The sequence below is a fragment of the Monodelphis domestica genome, chromosome 4 (genome assembly GCF_027887165.1).
Source record: "Monodelphis domestica isolate mMonDom1 chromosome 4, mMonDom1.pri, whole genome shotgun sequence".
Lineage (NCBI taxonomy): Eukaryota > Metazoa > Chordata > Mammalia > Didelphimorphia > Didelphidae > Monodelphis > Monodelphis domestica.
The window spans coordinates 192,116,920-192,134,103 of record NC_077230.1 but is presented as its reverse complement, the minus strand read 5'-3'; the positions used below and the strand labels follow the sequence as shown (position 1 = coordinate 192,134,103).

Here is a 17,184-nt window from a genome sequence, read left to right as displayed (position 1 = left end):
GAATTACTAGAACAAAAGGTGATAAGGTTTTACTCTAATGGGACCAGTGCAGAGTTTTTCTTATCTTTAGTGTTCCATAAGTTTGGGGAGCTCAGAGAGCTGGTATTGCAAAATCATTTAAATTAGAGCCCCAAATTGGGGACTAGACTTTTTTTACATGGTTAAAATGCTGAATTCTACTAATCTCACATATCATAAATGTGAATTCTCTGTACAACTTGTTCCTCAGTAAAGAGATAGAAATATAGAGCATGAAATGCCTAAAAGATACATGTATAGTAGATTTGATTTAATCTTTTCTCTCAGACTTGCACCCCCAAAGTGTGTACAAAATTTTTAGGAGCAGTTATTTTCTACCCTTTGGGCAAAGACCCATCAAGCTGTGCCTGCATTGAATTAGAGGCAATTCACTTTTGCTTGTTTTTTTTTTTCACACTTTGGTCCACACACACAGAGAAACATAACTTTTGTAAAGCTGTGTTCAGTTACTCTTAACACTTGCTGTTTTTTTAAATATTGTGCATCTTTAAACAAAAAACCTTAAAAAAAAAAGAAATGCACTTCCCTTGCCAAGAGCATTGATCAAATTAGTTTTCAATTAATTACCAAGAGTTATTTTACAAATCACTCCAGGAGTTTCAGGGTTTTTTCTAGAATTGTTAAAGTATACTCAATCACATTATTATTGCTTAAATATTGATAATATCAACAAAATAATTATAACATGTTAGTGAGAACAGAACCCTTACCTTTTATCTTAAAATCAATACTATAGTTTGGTTACATGAAAGAAGAGTGTGGTAAGGGCTAGGCAGTGGGGATTAAATGACTTCCCCAGAGTCACACAGCTAGGAAGTATCTAAGGCCAGATTTGAATCCAGAACACCATGCCATGTCTAGATCTGACTCCCAGTCCACTGAGCCACCCAGCTGCCCCCCAGAAAGAAAGGTTTTTATGCTGTTAATGTCATTGATTTTATCATTTCACTCATTCACATTTTTATGTTATGTACCTAATACATATAAATATATGTGTATCTGTATATATAATTTGCATTTGCACATATTGGAGATAGGGCAGCTAGGTGGTGTAATGACTAAGCATTCTGAGCCCAAAGACAGGAACTCATCTTCCTGAGTTAAAATCTGGTTTTAGACACTAAATCGGTTTGAGACCCTGGATAAGTCACTCAACCCTGTTTGTGTCAGTTCCTCATCAGTAAAATGAGGTGCAAAAGGAAATGGCAAATCACTACATTATTTCTGCCAAGAAAACCCCAAATGGATTAGTCGGTCACAACTGAAAAACAACTAAACAACAACATATTGGGGATAGAAGTATATGCTTAAAGTGTTTTAACTGATGGGGTGAATAATAAAAAATGCAGGATATACTAATCTGGAGTGCTATACAGTTCTATAGATATTTAATGCTACCAATTATTCTGTTGATATATATGTCTTGAACATTTGCTTATATAAATAATAACTTGGCTCACAAAAAAAGAGGGCTGGATTATCTTTAGGAAATTGTACAGTGATTTTAGTGACCTCCTTTTTTGAAATAAAGATCTATCTTTTTAATATGTAAACTCTTCTGATAATTCTGTATTGCCTGTAATCATTTAAAACCACTACTCAAAAAAAACAAAAATCAAAAGTCCACAACAGGTACTCCCTTCTTACCTCTGCCTCTTAGAAACTTTCATTTCCATTAATGCTCTACTCATGAGCTATTTCCTACATGAACACTTTTCTTATTTCTCCCTTCCCATTCCCCTAACCCTTCCTTGGTTAATATTCTCTCTGTGATCAAATTTTCTTATATTATGCTTCCATGGTATTTCCCCACAATACAAGTTAAGCTTCTTGGTAACCTAGGACTGGTGTTTTGTTGCTTTTCTATCCTCAGCACACTGGCCTATCAAGGTGCCTTATATATAGAAGACCCTTAATAAATACTAAACTGAATCAAAGTGGTCAATAGCAGGTTGCTTCAGAATGATAGGAAAAATGACTAAATGCAGAGAGTGATGTAGAAATATGCCAGAACTTTTTTCCAAAGACCAGGTAGAGAACTAAGTGGAATTAACCTCGATTTGAAATTTAAGAATGTGGCTCTGAAAAGAGTAATCACTGTATGGCCATTTTAAGGCTAATGTGGTGATCATCCAGAATGGTGTCACAATAACAATAAGAGAATTCCCAGATTGGGCCCAGGTTAAGAGTGGAAGCACTGATCATCCCTGGAAGGAAATGGAGATGGACCTGGAGCAGTGAGACTCTCATAATGAAATAAAGAATCCTAGTTTTTTTTCTTTTATTTCCTATCTCCTTTTTTTTTTTAAAAAACATTTTCTTGCAATTTGGAATCAATGCTGTGTATTAGTTCCAAGGCAGAAGAGCAGTAAGTGTTAGACAATGAGGGTTAAGTGACTTGCCCAGGGTTACATAGCTAGGAAGTATCCGAGGTCAAATTAGAACCCCAAACTTCTTTCTTCAAACCTGGCTCTCAGTCTATTCAGCTTCCTAGATGCCCCCTTCCTTCTTATTCAGTTCCCATCTTACTGCAGTGAGTGATTATTTCAAAATAACTTACTATTTTGGAATTCATTAATATTTTTCCATCTTCTTAGAAGACAAAATTGTAACATGCCAGAACACAAGTATCTAATGTACTCAAAATGTACCTGAAGTATCTATTTTACTACTAATAGTATAAGTTCTCATTATTTATAAATAGTAGTTGGGAGTTCCATCCTAGATTTTTTAGGAATGTCTTCAACCTTGGTGATGATAAAGGGACTCCCCATTCCTTTTTTCCTCCAATTGTTGAGAAACCCTCTGACTATGCTACTGAAGATATTAGTAATTTGTCATTGTAACCTTAGCACCTAGGAAAATGACCCAGTACAGTGTTTTTTTCCTTTTGAAGTCATTGTGGCCTGACACTGGTCCTGGGAGGCAGTAACTATTTAAGGACGTGAGAAAGGTGCTCCGGTGGAGGTAGTTAAAGAATTTAGATAGAGGCTAGGAGGGTTAGGAAAGATCATGAGGGATCAGAATGGGGATAGAATGTCTTTACAATGAGGAAAGTGTTTTAAACTATAATTACATTGTGGTTAAAATTTTTTGTCTTCAGTTTAATAGGACAATGTTGTTTTCTCCTTTAAACATCTTAAGCAATTCTAGTTCCAGCTAATATGTTTTCTTATAAGTTTCTATTAATGATAAGCTTCATTAAGTAAAGTGAACCATTGCTAGTCCATAGCAAACTATGTTATGCATGTAATTTAAAATTTTGTGTCATTTCTATGAAGCTTGCTCTATAATTTAAGTTAGAATAGTATATAATTCTCTGTACTTATGATAGCAGTGTTATTAGTTGGTAACTATCTTTTCTGTGACTCAGTGTCACTAAATTAAACTTAAAGTACTGGACAAAAAAGAAGACTAAAAATGAATGAATAACACTCATATTTGATGTAATGTAAATAAATCTAGCATAGTTCTTTTGATTAAGTCATTTATAATCTGTTATATTTCTTTTGAACGTTGAGATTACTTGATAATGCTTTCCCCCTTTAGTTTAAATGTGGCTGAAAAAGCACCACAGCAAATAAAAAGAAAACCATAAACCCTCAGCCAGTTATGCTTCTTTGAATCTCAAAATATTCAGAATCTACGTGAATATTGTCTCAGTTTTAATAAAGGAAGTTTCTGGTTCTTTTTTCCCCCACATTCTTGACCTATAAGTGAACCATGGGAGCCACCAACATTTATTTCCTCTAAACTCAAGTCTGGTGTGTACACAATATCAGACATTCACTGCAGTCTTAGAACCTAGCAAATTCTTTTAGATCTTTCAAGTATTATAGAGGCATTTCAATCTCTGGAAAGTTCATCATATGTTATCCTGGCTTGATATTGGAGGTACGGTCCTTATCATAGTTCAGAGTTATTGAGGGTGCCATGAACACTTAGTTCCTTCAGAGCCCTATAGGTTTGTTAGTAGAGCCAAAATGATTCAAATAGTGTGTAATTAGTGGGACCAAAATGACCTGAGATTGCAGCAATGGATCAAATGTATCATCAAGTGTTAGTGGAGCTAAAAAAAATAAAAGTAACCATAATAGGTATTGCATTTGCATTCTTAGCTACATTCTTTAACTATTGGTGATTGAAAAAATAGTCCCATAATTTCAAAGTTTAGGGTATATAATTAAATCTTTAAGGGACTTTTCATTGGATCATTTAAAGTATAGGTATAGTTTTCTAATGTATCTTTCCTTTAAAACCATTATAATCAAGCCACAATTCTTAAAAGAGTCAGAGCATAACTCTTTATTGAAGTATAGACTTAGCTCTGGAAGGAAACTTAGAGGTAAGCTGGTTCAAACCTTTCACTTTATAAATAAGGGAACTGAAGCCCAGAGAGGGGACATTATTTGCCAAAAGCCAGTAAATGTCAAGAGTTAGAATCTGAACCTAAGTATTCTGATTATGGATCCGGCATTTTTTCAACCTTTTTTTCATGTAGTGAAGGAAAGCTTTGGCATAGCACACCCCAAAGGACAGATTAAAATAATTCTCACATTTAGCCAACTAAACATTTTTAAAAACTATATATGTGATTAATTAGGTTAGAGATTGAACCTATAAGTATAAATACATTGGTATAGGGAATCTCCCAAATGAGGAAATTCCCCCTACTAATGCAGGGCTATAACATCTCTGTAAATTTCATTATCTTAAAGATTTGCCTAGAGTACTCTGTGAGATTAAGTCAACTAGCCCAGGAGCACACAACCATTATTTATAAAGGTATCCCTGTCTTTGAGGCAAGGGTGTATATGAACTTGTGAACCATATGATTATATATAATTCTATGTTAACATATAAATATGCTTACACATGTTTATAATACATGCATATATAATTATTCCAAGTATTTGTGTACCACATTAGAAAATATAATTCTGCAATAGACCTACAATACTGTGAACAGTACTTCACCTTTATTAGCTATTTTAAAAAATTTATATTACTTGTGATGTTGATGGTATAGTTTTGTCCCTTGGGTTATTATTTAACATTTATATGTATGTTAAGTCCATTTCTTCTGCTCGGGATTCAGAGAGGAGATGGTAAATAGGCTGCAATGAGTGCTTTAGGTTTTTTTCTCTCACAAGTGGGAAAATTGTGTCCCCCATTAGATTAATAGCTTCTTAAGGGCAGAGAATTATCTTTTACTTCATTTTGTATCCCTGGTGCTTAGCACAATATCATAGTTGATAAATGCTTATTGACTGACATCTCCTGGGACCCCTAAAAATGAAGTAAATGTGTTTGGATTTTACCATTTCTGTTGCTCTGTCTATTTTCTGGTGTGATTGCAGTCATTAAGAAGGAACTCACATAAATAAAGAATTGGAAGATAGAGGAAAAGCAAGAAGTATGAAAAGCATCTGTTAATAGTAACTAGTTACAATTCTTTGCCATATTTTAAAGAAAAAAAAAGAATAGTAGTCAAAAAGCATTTATTAAGCACTTATTTTCTAAGTCAACCTCTATACTAGACTTTGGGATACAAGTTCAAAGAATGACATTATCCACATATATGTCCCTTCATTGATTTTTCTATTGCTTCCACATTAGTTAGGGCAAGGAAGAATGTAAAAGTATTAAAAGTGATGCTACAACACAAGAGGGTGCTCTAGCACAAAAGTAGGTCATTTAAAAAAAATAAACTAGAATTGTGTCAAGTATGACATAGATGAAACGGACAAATATTTCAAGTTTCATGTTATATTTATAGATTTCCTTTAAAGAAAGAAAGTGTTCTGGGAGTGTTATTTATTTATTGGGAGTCCTTGGCACTCAATTTAGCAAGCAGATTGATTCTATATAAAGGAGGTGCTTTTCTTGCACTCTTTTTAAACCTTATCAGCACAGAGGTGACTAGAGATTTCTGAGGAATATAAAAATGCTTTTCCAGAATCTAAATTAAGAATATATGATTATCCATGACAGATTGATTATGTCAGGCATGACTATACTTATACTTTTTTTTTTTAAATAAAAACCCTTACCTTCTGTCTTGGAGTCAATACTGTGTATTGGCTCCAAGGCAGAAGAGTGGTAAGGGCTAGGCAATGGGGGTCAAGTGACTTGCCCAGGGTCACACAGCTGGGAAGTGTCTGAGTCCAGATTTGAACCTAGGACCTCCCATCTCTAGGCCTGGCTCTCAATCCACTGAGCTACCCAGCTGCCCCCTATACTTATACTTTTAAATTTAAAAATATCCAGATATTTATTAAGCACTTACCATGGCTGCTAAAGTACTAAACCTACTAATATAAATACAACACAGTCCTTTTCATCAAGGAACAAACAGTATGATTCTTTTAAGAACAATTATATAGATAATTGTATCATAGGAAAGGATGCAATAAGTACCAAGGAAAAGTTCAGATTAAGAACTATAGGAAATTTGAAGAGACAGATAAGTTTCACTTGATAAGAGATGAAGTTGAAAGAGAAAGGAAGGGTTTCATGGAATAAATAGGTAGCATATGATTTGAACCTTGTATAGAAAGGAAGAGACTTAAGAAATATCAAGGATGAATGTGGGTGTGTGCACAGGAAAGAGAAAGAAAGGGAGAAGTTAATATAGCAGGATAAGAACAAGAAATTGAGAAGAACCCAGTTTGACTAGAACATTAACTTCATAGAGGGTTAGTATTCTGTGATGAAATTGAGTAAGGTAGCTTCCATCTGTGCAATTCAGTTTCTTGAGTACTATATTCAGAAGCTTATATTTTATTTAGTACAGAATGAGATTCCAGTAGAAGGTTTAATCTTTTAGGTAGAATACTAGAACAAGACTATAGAGAATGTATTCGAGATAGGATAGTTGAAGGCAATGAGGCCAAATAAAGATACTGTTAGAAGTATAGAAACAACAAGGCTACATTATTACTGATTGGATGTGTTGTGATTGGTAGGAGGGAAAAATCAAAAGTGACTGAGGTTATAAACCAGAGACACTAAGTAGTGATGCTATTGGAAGCAGAGATGTAGTTAGAGGAAAGTAGGGGGTAATTAGGGTTTAATGAATCTAAGGAGCCCAGGCTTAGATTAAGTTTCAGGTATCAACATGACAACTTCATGGACATATGTAAAAGACAAATATGCAGCTAGAGCTCTGGGGATTTGGGAATGGAGGCATGATTTGGAAATAATGTTTATTTGACATTTGAACCCATGTGAATAGATCAAACTGCCAAGGAAGCTTGTAGAATGAGAAAAGGAGTAATCCTAGAAATTTTTGAGAATTCCCCTGTTTATTGGGTTAAATAAAGGTGAAGAACTACTTAAAGGGACAGGAAAAGGAGAGGAAAAAGCATGAAAGTATTATGTCATGGAAGCCAAGGGAGGAAAGAAAATAAGTAATGATAATGTCAACATGGAAATCTAGAAGTCCCCAGTTTATTTAGTTGGGAGGTAGAAACCCCAGGTTTTGACTTTGTCACTGGAGAGTTTTCCCCCTGAGGAAGGTCCTACTTCACCAGACAATCATGTGATAAGTTGGGAAAGGCTTCTGGAGGCTAGAAGAGTCACTCCACTTCTGATGGGGTTTATCTCCCACCTGAAGAGGATTGTCTATTGTCTTTGGTGAAGTAGGACCTTCCTCAGGGGGAAAACTTTCCAGTGACAAAGTCAAAACCTGGGGTTTCTACCTCCCAACTAAATAAACTGGGGACTTCTAGATTTCCACATTGACAATAATAACAAGGTTTTTTTAGTACGCTTTATATAAATTATTTCAGATGGTCCTCCCAACCACACTCTGAGGTAGGTGTTATTAAGATTCAAACTCAGGTCTTTCTGATTCCAAGTTTGGCACTTTATCTTTCATACCACTTAACTAAACATTAGAAGGTACAATAGTAGCATGTGATAAAGGTTTATAATAATACTTTAAACTATATCCTAGAGTAAAGGTCTCTGGGATATGGTTTTAAAACCTTGCTAATGGAAAACCATTTTTATACTTAGATTTTAGTCCTGAATTAATTCAATTTTAGCCCATTTTGGGCAAATTGAGATATATTAGGGACACCTGTAGTCAACAGGTAAATTAATTGTCATTTGAAATTGTCATGCATATTTCATATGTGACTGTTAAAAGTTACAGTCAATTGAATCAAATTTTAACATATGGTGTTATTTTATTTTTATTTTTAAAAGATTTTATTTTTCCAATTACATGTAATAACAATTTTCCACATGAGTTTTCTGATGTTATAAAATCCAGATTGTCTCCCTTCCTACCTTTCCTCTCCCTTTCTAGAGATGGTAAGCAATTTGATCTGGATTATACATGTATTATCACGCAAAACATTTTCATTTTGTTAACTATTGTAAGAAAATAATCATATAAAATTAAACCCCCAAATAAAAACCCAAATAAATTAAAGAATGCTTTTATCTGCATTCCATCTCCAACAGTTCTATCTCAGGTGGATAGCATGCTTTGTAAATACCCCAGAATTGTCCTGGATTACTGTATTGCTGAGAATAGACAAATCTTTCAGTTAATCATACGATATTGTTATTACTGTATACAATGTTCTCCTGGTTCTGCTTATTTCACTCTGCATCAGTTCATGTGGGCCTTTCTAGATCTTTCTGTAATCATCCTGTTCATTTCTTAGAGCACAAAAAGGCACTCATGACCATCAAATACCAAAATTTGCTTAGCTGTTCCACCAATTTATGGATATCCCCATAATTTCCAGTTCTTTGCCACCTCACAAAGGGCTGCTGTAAATATGTTTTTTGCAAATAGACCCTTCCTCCCCTATTTTTTAATCTCTTAGGGATACACTGGATCAAAGGATATACACAGTTTTATAGCCCTTTGGAAATAGTTCCAAATTGATCTCCAGAATGTTTGGATGAGTTCACAACTCCACCAACAATGCATTAGTTTCCCAATTTTGCCACATCCCCTTCAACTTTTATCATTTTTCTTTTTTCTCATATTGGCTAATGTGATAGGTGTGAGGGGGTGGTACCTTAAGAGTTTTTCTTAATTTACCTTTCTCTAATCAAGAGTGATTTAGAACATTTTTTATATGATTATTGGTTCTTCATCTGAAAACTGCTCCTTCATATCCTTTGACCATTTGCTAACTGGAGAATGGCTTGTATTCTTATAAATTTGTCTTAGTTTTCTATATATTTGAGAAGTGAGACTTTCATTAGAGAAATTTGTTATGAAATTTTCCCCCCAGTTTGTTTTTTTCCTTTCTGATCTTAGTCATAATGGTTTTATTTACACAAAACATTTGACAGTTTAATATAGTGAAAATTATTAATTTTAAATCTTAAAATGTTCTCTATCTCATTTGGTCATAAATTCTTCCCTTCTCCATAGATCTGACAGGTAAACTATTTGGTGTTCTCCTAATTTATTTAAGGCATCACCCTTTATGTCTAAATCACATACCCATTTTGCCTTTATCTTAGTATAGGTTATGAGATATTGGTCTACACTTAGTTTCTACCAAATTATTCTCCAGTTTTCCTAGCAGTTTTTGTCAAATAGTGGGTTCTTATTCCAAAATCTGTGACCTTTGGGCTTATCAAACACTAGATTGTTAATCATTTATCCCTAATCTATTCTATTGATCCACCATTTTATTTCTTAGCCGGTACCAGATTGTTTTGATGGTTACTGCTTCATAGTACAGTTTGAGATCTGATATTGCTAGGCCACCTTCATTTTTTCTCCCTTCATTAATTCCCTTGATAGTTTTGATCTTTTGTTCTTTCAGATGAATTATGGAATGAGATTAAAATAATTTTTGGTAGTTTGTTTAGTATAGCACTGAATAAGTAAATTAATTTATGTAGAATTGTCATTTTTATTATATTAGCATGGCTTACCCCTGAGCAGTGTAAAAGTTAAATTTAGTCTCTAGTAATAAAAATATTATTTTTATGAGGTTTATGAAAGATTATTAGAAATCAAAGATACAAATGAATAAGACATGTGCCTAGGGCTGATTAGCCCATTCACAGCCTAATTACTACATGTTGTAATATTTCAAGTTGAGGAAGAGAGAGCTCTTCAGAGGTAGAGAGCCCTTTAAATAATTGTGATCTTGTCCAGGTGGAGACTCAGGTGAGATTATAGGGAATTCTGGGAAATACCAAGGACGTCTGGGGATTGAAGTCTGGGGTTCAAATCTCCATTTTTACATTTTCCCCTTTGATTGTTATTGGGAAACCAGTTTCCCCAAAAGGATCATGAAAACATAATCAACTTAAAGATTACAAGAGTTTGAGGATAAGAGGAAAAGAGAATAAAACCTATGATTGCTAGGCGCATTGACAGAAAACTAGTTAGGGGGCAGTCCCCTTTGGCATAAGAGTATACATACAAATTAAATGTTCAATCAACCACACCCAAAGTTCATTCTTGATCTTCTCATGCAGCTTGTGGCCTGGAGGCATCTTCATGGTGTCTTCTCCAAAAAGTTCAGTTTCTGGATTCGGAGAGGAAGCATGTTTCTTAACCTAAAATTCTTCTCAAAAGGAATTTAAACTTTGCAATTTAAAATAATATTTTTACATTCCCCCCTTGAAGAGGGTGATTGAAAAACACAGGGATCATTTAGGGATGCATGGCTAAGTTATGAAGTATATGAATCAATTGGTAAGAGAAATTAAAAAGACATCAGAAAAATCCAAAGAAAAAAAGATAATTTCTGGATGAAATATAGACTATCAAAGTCTTATGTGTAAAAATTCCAAGTAAAAGAAAAATAAATCTATAACAGGTCCTTGAATCAGGGCCCAATTAAAATGATATAAGCAAGTAAGCATTTACCCAGTCAGTAGCCAGGACTACAGAAAGTTGCTACACTAGAAAAGACAGAAAAGGGACTAGATTATAGGAGCCAGGAGCCAAGTTTGAGATACTCGGCTGTAAGTATTTTCAGGGTGTGGATACAAGGAAGGCCTACTTCTTAATATATGTTAAGTGTCGCAACCTTGAGTCTTCACACTAGGTTCAAGTCCTTTGTATTGGCTTAGAATTTTCATCAATACTTCCTGGATTGGTTTCTTCTTCTTTTATTTTTTTTTTGACCTGTGTACTCTCTTGGCACAATTCAGGTTTAGCTTTGTGCTTCTTTGGCCCTGTGAAATGGCTCTTTTGTATATCTTGTCCTGGAATCAGACAGAATCATTAAGCAAAGTCCCATAATTTTTTAAAACAATCAATGGCATCATTTTTATAGTCTCAAGCTTTTGGGGTATGCATTGATATTATAGCAAATATATTTTAAACTTATATTACTGCTAAATCAAAAAAGTTAAAGAAAATCTTAATAACTGGTGACATGTGCTTCAAATATAAAAGGGAGAGAAAAAATAAAAAAACTGAAATAATATCTTGCGCATGCAAGAAAAATATAATAATAAAAAATTCAAAAATATAGCTTATAATCATTGACACACTGTGTCAGTTAAGGAAATATAGAATACAAGGTTTCTCACCAAAAATGAGATCCATTTCCTCTTGTCCATGATCCACTGTAAGTACGAGCAAATGAATTTCACAAGGTAACAGTTTTTTTATAAAGGGTAGTAGTACAAATATGTAGGTGTCAATATCCCCAAAATTCTCAATAGCCCAATTAATTACAATAGCAAACAAAGCCACTATCATTTTTTACATGCGTTTGCTGTATGACATTTTTAAAAGCCTATGAACTGATTGATATTTGTCACAATTTTTACAAACATAACAAATCTTTCAACCTTGGCAAATATATTTTTAAACAAAGTAAAACGTATTTGGGTCTAGAAAATCATTAAGAAATCTAGATATCATTAAAAAAATGTGGCAGAGGAGTCTAGGAAAAACCCAAACCTCTGTACTGTTGATGTTGGGTAATGTGAGCTGAAGTGATATAAATGAGAGATGCTCCTCTTTTGGGAGTGCTGCAGGGGTGCTATATGCCCTGGGATTAACTTCCCAGCTCCTTGGTATGAGACTGTGATGTCTCATCCATTCACATTTTTATAAATGTGGGTGATGGGGATTATAATTGTATTTCACTTCAGCTACTAAAATGGACTTTACCTCCTGTTAGGGGCAGGCAAAATGACCAGAGATTATTTTAAAAAATTCTAAAAGACACGTCTAAAGACCCCTTAAAATCAATTTAAGATATTTAGCTCATTAAATTTTCCAAAGGTTGTAATACAATTGTAAACAGTTCTGATGAAGTCCATCTATCCTCTTTGTGACAGACTGTAAAAGTTAAATTTAGTCTCTAGTAATAAAAGTATCATGAGATTTATTAAAGATTATTAGAAATAAAAGATATAAATTGGTAAGCCATTTGCCTAGGGCTGATTAGCCCATTCATAGCCTAATTACTACATGTTGCAATGTTTCAAGTTGAGGAAGAGAGAGCTCTTCAGAGGCAGAAAGCCCTTTAAATAATCAATTGTGATCTTGTCCAGGTGGAGACTCAGGTGAGATTATAGGGAATTTTGGGAAGTACCAAGGACGTCTGGGGATTGAAGTCTGGGGTTTAAATCTCGATTTATACAGCAATTAATGTTCTTCTAATTGTTTGGATCTGACTTTATTTGTATCAAAAGTTTTTTGTAATTGTGTTTATATAATATGGTGCTATTTTTAATTTTTTTTAATGGTGTAATTGAAGAAGCAGAATAGCTTTTAGGTTTGCTTATAAAGTACTTTTGTATTTTGTATTTAACATTTTGCAAAAGGATAGATTAGAAAAGTTCTAACTTTAATGTGGATAATTTTTAGTTTTATATGTATTGTGTATTTCCCTATTGTATATCTTATTTGGAATTTATTTTAAAAATAAACCGCCATAATTTATATTTGTATTTAAAAAGAGGCTCTGTTACATATGTATATATTAAATAGAAGGTATTTCATTAGTAGGTGAGCATATGCATAAATAGTATGTAGTGAGAGGGGTGACAATGTAGAAGGGATCTATAAAGAACATTAACACAATGAAATTCATTTTTTGTTTTCCAAATGGGTTTTACATATATATATTTCTGGAATTCTTACAGAATTCTTACACATTACATTTTTTTAATGTGTGAAATTCTTTATTAGGTAGAAATTAGGATACTATTCAGAAGGGGGTAGTAGGTGTTGGGTTTGAAATGTGACCTCAAACACTTCCTAGGGTTCTATGGGTGACCATGGGCAAGTCATTCAACCTCCTTTGCCTGCTTCCTGCCTTTCTGTCTTGGAATTGTTCCTAAGAAAGAAGGAAAGATTTTTTTTCAAATTAATACTATTAGAGAGTAGTTCATTTTTATGAGCACCTAATTGTGAGTTCTAGTAAAAAGGAATAGAATCTGATTCTTTTTCAGCATGGCTATTTACTTACAATGAAGAAACATGGTCTTGTGAATGAATGGTGTGATAGGTACATTTCTGGAAATTATTTGAATTTTATACATGCTATAGCTTCTTCAAATATATTGACATCATATAATTATGCCATTAGAGCCCAAATTGTATTTTAGTCATAACCATTTTGCCAATTTAATTAAATTTTTATATGTATTGGGATGAAGGCTTACAAAATAGCAATTACTTATTTATCTTTGCAGGTTATTTTAGTGTCAGCTAATAAATTAACCCGCTATATAGAGCCATGCCAGTTAACAGAAGATTTTGGTGGAAGTCTTACCTATGATCACATGGATTGGCTTAATAAGAGACTGGTATGTATATTAGAATGAGGGTAAAATGCTGTTATATATAGATATTGTATAATTTGTGATACTTTTAAAGATGAATTTCATTACAAGAAAACACAAAAGTGTTTCTTTTCTCACTAAAATGCTTGTAGGGAGGAGTGTGCGAGAAGACTTATGCAAGTACACTAAGTAAAATCATAGACTGATAGTTTGGCAACAGTCCTTGAGAGGTGATATAGCCTGTCTTTAAGAAAGACACTATAGATACTATTGAATAAATGAAAATCTTAACAATTTTAAACAACTCTAGAAAATATTACCAATGTATTTTACATATTTATCCGTATTTCTATTAGTATTCATTAGTAACAAAACCTTTACCTAGGAACTTTTTGTTCTAACATTTTAATTAAAATTCCCAGAGAAGGCAATTCCAGATTTTTCTTTAGAAATATATTCTGGCAAATCCATTTTTAAAAAATGAAATGTTATTATTTGAGATGTCTTAAACAATGTAAATTTTTACCATGAATAAAAATAACTGTCACTTGATAAATGTTACCATTGTATGTTATATTTGCTAACAATATCTCCTTCCACCATTAGGTGCCTTTGATTATATCTTGAATTTTATTTGGAAGGGAGGCATCTTGGCTCTATTCTTTATTGACTTGGTGATAATAGACAAGTTATTTAACTTTGCTAGAATTCTTTAGTGCTTCATAAAAAGTAAATGAGTTGGACTAGATAACCTCTAAGGTCCTTCCCAGTTTCAAATCTGTGATACTATATACCAACATTTTAAAACAAAACTAATTTCTGTGTTTGGACTTTTAATCCTTTATGACTTAGAAACATGTTATTGTAAAACTTTGTAGTTATTAGTAGACAGATATTTGGTTTTGAATTCATGTTTAGGGATCACTGAAATAAAACAAATATGACTTTTTACAAAATATTTTATAAAATTATTTTATAAGCTCTTTATAATATCTTTTAAGTATCTTTTCAGTTATCTATTTTAATTTTTTGATAATTGGATTTTTAATGTAAAAATGGGTAATAATTGTCAGTAATCTAATTTTTATAACTTGTTAGAAAAAAATGCACTATATAAAATTTTGATTAGGCTTATAGGATCTATTTTAGTTTCCCACCTTAGATAAAAGAAAATCCCTAGAGGTATATTCCATTATTCTTTTTGCATTACGATTTGCTCACATATTGATCAGAGGGGCAGTATTAGTTTAATGAAGTTTATCACATTCCCAGTAATAATTTGAACACATAATTGGAATGGCAGCTCACCTTTTGGTCAAGGCAGGTTTTCATGTGGAGTCCTCCATTCCTGTCAACAGAAGGCCATTATACATCTTGCCTTTTTAATTTTTTCCTTCCAAGGTGAGCAACAGGTTCCACTGTCCCTGACAGTATCTGGTAAATCTTCCTGTTTTATGGAGTTATGGAACATTTGCTTCTTCTTTAGAGCATTTGGATTCTGCATAGATTGCCTTGTTGTTCCACTGAATTATTATTTTTTCTTCCCTTTTTTTTAATGTCACATTCTCAAATTAAACTATTCTTAACACTGGTTTCAATTTTCTACCTTTTCAGAATCTTTGCTTTTTACCTCATGGGCTGCTTATTCCATTTTATCTAGGAACTTTTTATTCTCTCCAATAAATTTACTTAAGGAATGAGATTAGTTAGGTCCTTTTGCATTTTAAATCTCAACTCTGTTACTTAACCCATATGACCTTGAGGCAAATCCTTCAACTTTCCAGGCCTTGCATTCATCCATAAAATAAAGAGATTGAATAGGATTGTCTCTCTGACCTCTTCCAGGTTTAAAAACCAGAATCCTGGGAGCCTTTCTGAGCTATCTCCCTGTTAGTGCTACCAAATTCTGATTCCCATAAAGGCATCCAAGGATTCTGACTTTAAACTGTTGCATCTTTTCCTTTCTTATGTTCCACTAATGACTGCTAATTTTTCAGACATTTTTATTTAACACCAGTTTGTTCAGTTAGGTATAAACAGCCTCTTTAAACCAGCAATTGACATAATTACCAGAGACACAAAGTAGAATCAAAAAGTATTAGTGTAAGAAGAGACTATATCAGGCATTTACAGATGAAGAAACTGGGTGCCAAAAAGGTAATAAAAATTTCCCCAGGATCATACAGTTAGTAAGTAGGGGAGGTTGAACGTGAAAACTAGATTTTAAAATTCAAGATTCATTGTCCTTTTTACTGAATAATACTCTATTACAACAATATTCCCAAATCTTTAATTCTTCCGACTGGTTTTATGATTTCTGTTAACCAGAATTGCCTGACTTCTGATTATAACCTGGGTAAATAAGAAACAATGTTTCACACGTTCTCAATGTGGAAAACTAAAAATTTTATTGATAATTTCAAAACTATCTCTTATCTATTTGATTTCCTCCCAAATGCCTGCCCATCCTCTTGGGTATTTCTTTCCATGTAACTCCATAAGTTTTCCATAGTCAATACATCCCATATGCTGGGAGTCTTCCTTGATTACTTCTAAAGCAGTAAAGCACACAAAATGCCTCAGTTACCCCTTCCTATCAATATAATTGTTTAAGCTCCTTTCTCTCTCATACATATCTTCGGTGAAATAATTTATTCTGCTTCTTCATAATTCATTGTTTATAATTTATTATATCTACCATGTTCCACTTCCATTGCCCTTGAAATGACCTTCAAGTTGTGTGATCTTCACACAATTTCAGGTCTTATGGGAGGGTAGTATTTCATAATTCATAGTCATGAAATGATTCCAAAGGAATGTTGACGTTTAAAATGTGGTCCTTTGTTTCTGAGAGAAATTTATTTTATTAAAATGACTTTGCAGTTTCCCAAAGGGAAACAAGCCAAACTTCTTCCTTCTCTTGACTTTTGGGTCCAACTCATGGTCTCTTTGCAGTGTGTCTGTCCAAGATAAAAATACTGATGGATGAGTTTAATAAAGTGTTAATTCAGCTACATTTCATAATAGCCTGAACAAAAAGCTTTGTAGATTTTTTTTTTTAATGGTGGACACCTTAAGCACACATGCCTATTTTATTCCATACTTGATATTAATAATAGGGGGTTATATAGCATTCTCTCTAAGAGAATCTTGTATAATTTTGTCTTATGCATGAGAGATGACATATTGCAGGATAGTTTTTGAAATCATTTTTGCTTTACTGAAGTACATTTTTTAATAGTCAACCAAACACTTTATTTTCTACATATTTTGATCAATTGTAGGGTAATAATGGTATGATCTTTTGTGGCATAAATATCACTTGCACAAGTCTATCTCTTCTAATACCTTCCCTGAGTATGTCTTCAGTGTCCTTTTAGATTATTCTCAAAAAACATT

At 33.2% G+C, this 17,184-nt stretch overlaps 1 protein-coding gene across 6 annotated transcripts in view; it reads left to right on the top strand.

Annotated features, from left to right (window-relative positions):
- The window catches only part of SESTD1 (SEC14 and spectrin domain containing 1), a 143,452-nt gene that overhangs the window by 76,461 nt on the left and 49,807 nt on the right, over positions 1 to 17,184 (top strand). For all 6 annotated transcript variants that reach the window (XM_001377461.5, XM_007494451.3, XM_007494452.3 and 3 more), the window contains one exon: positions 13,696 to 13,809. In XM_001377461.5, the coding sequence (XP_001377498.3) occupies positions 13,696 to 13,809 (114 nt within the window). The remainder of the gene's footprint in view (positions 1 to 13,695; positions 13,810 to 17,184) is intronic.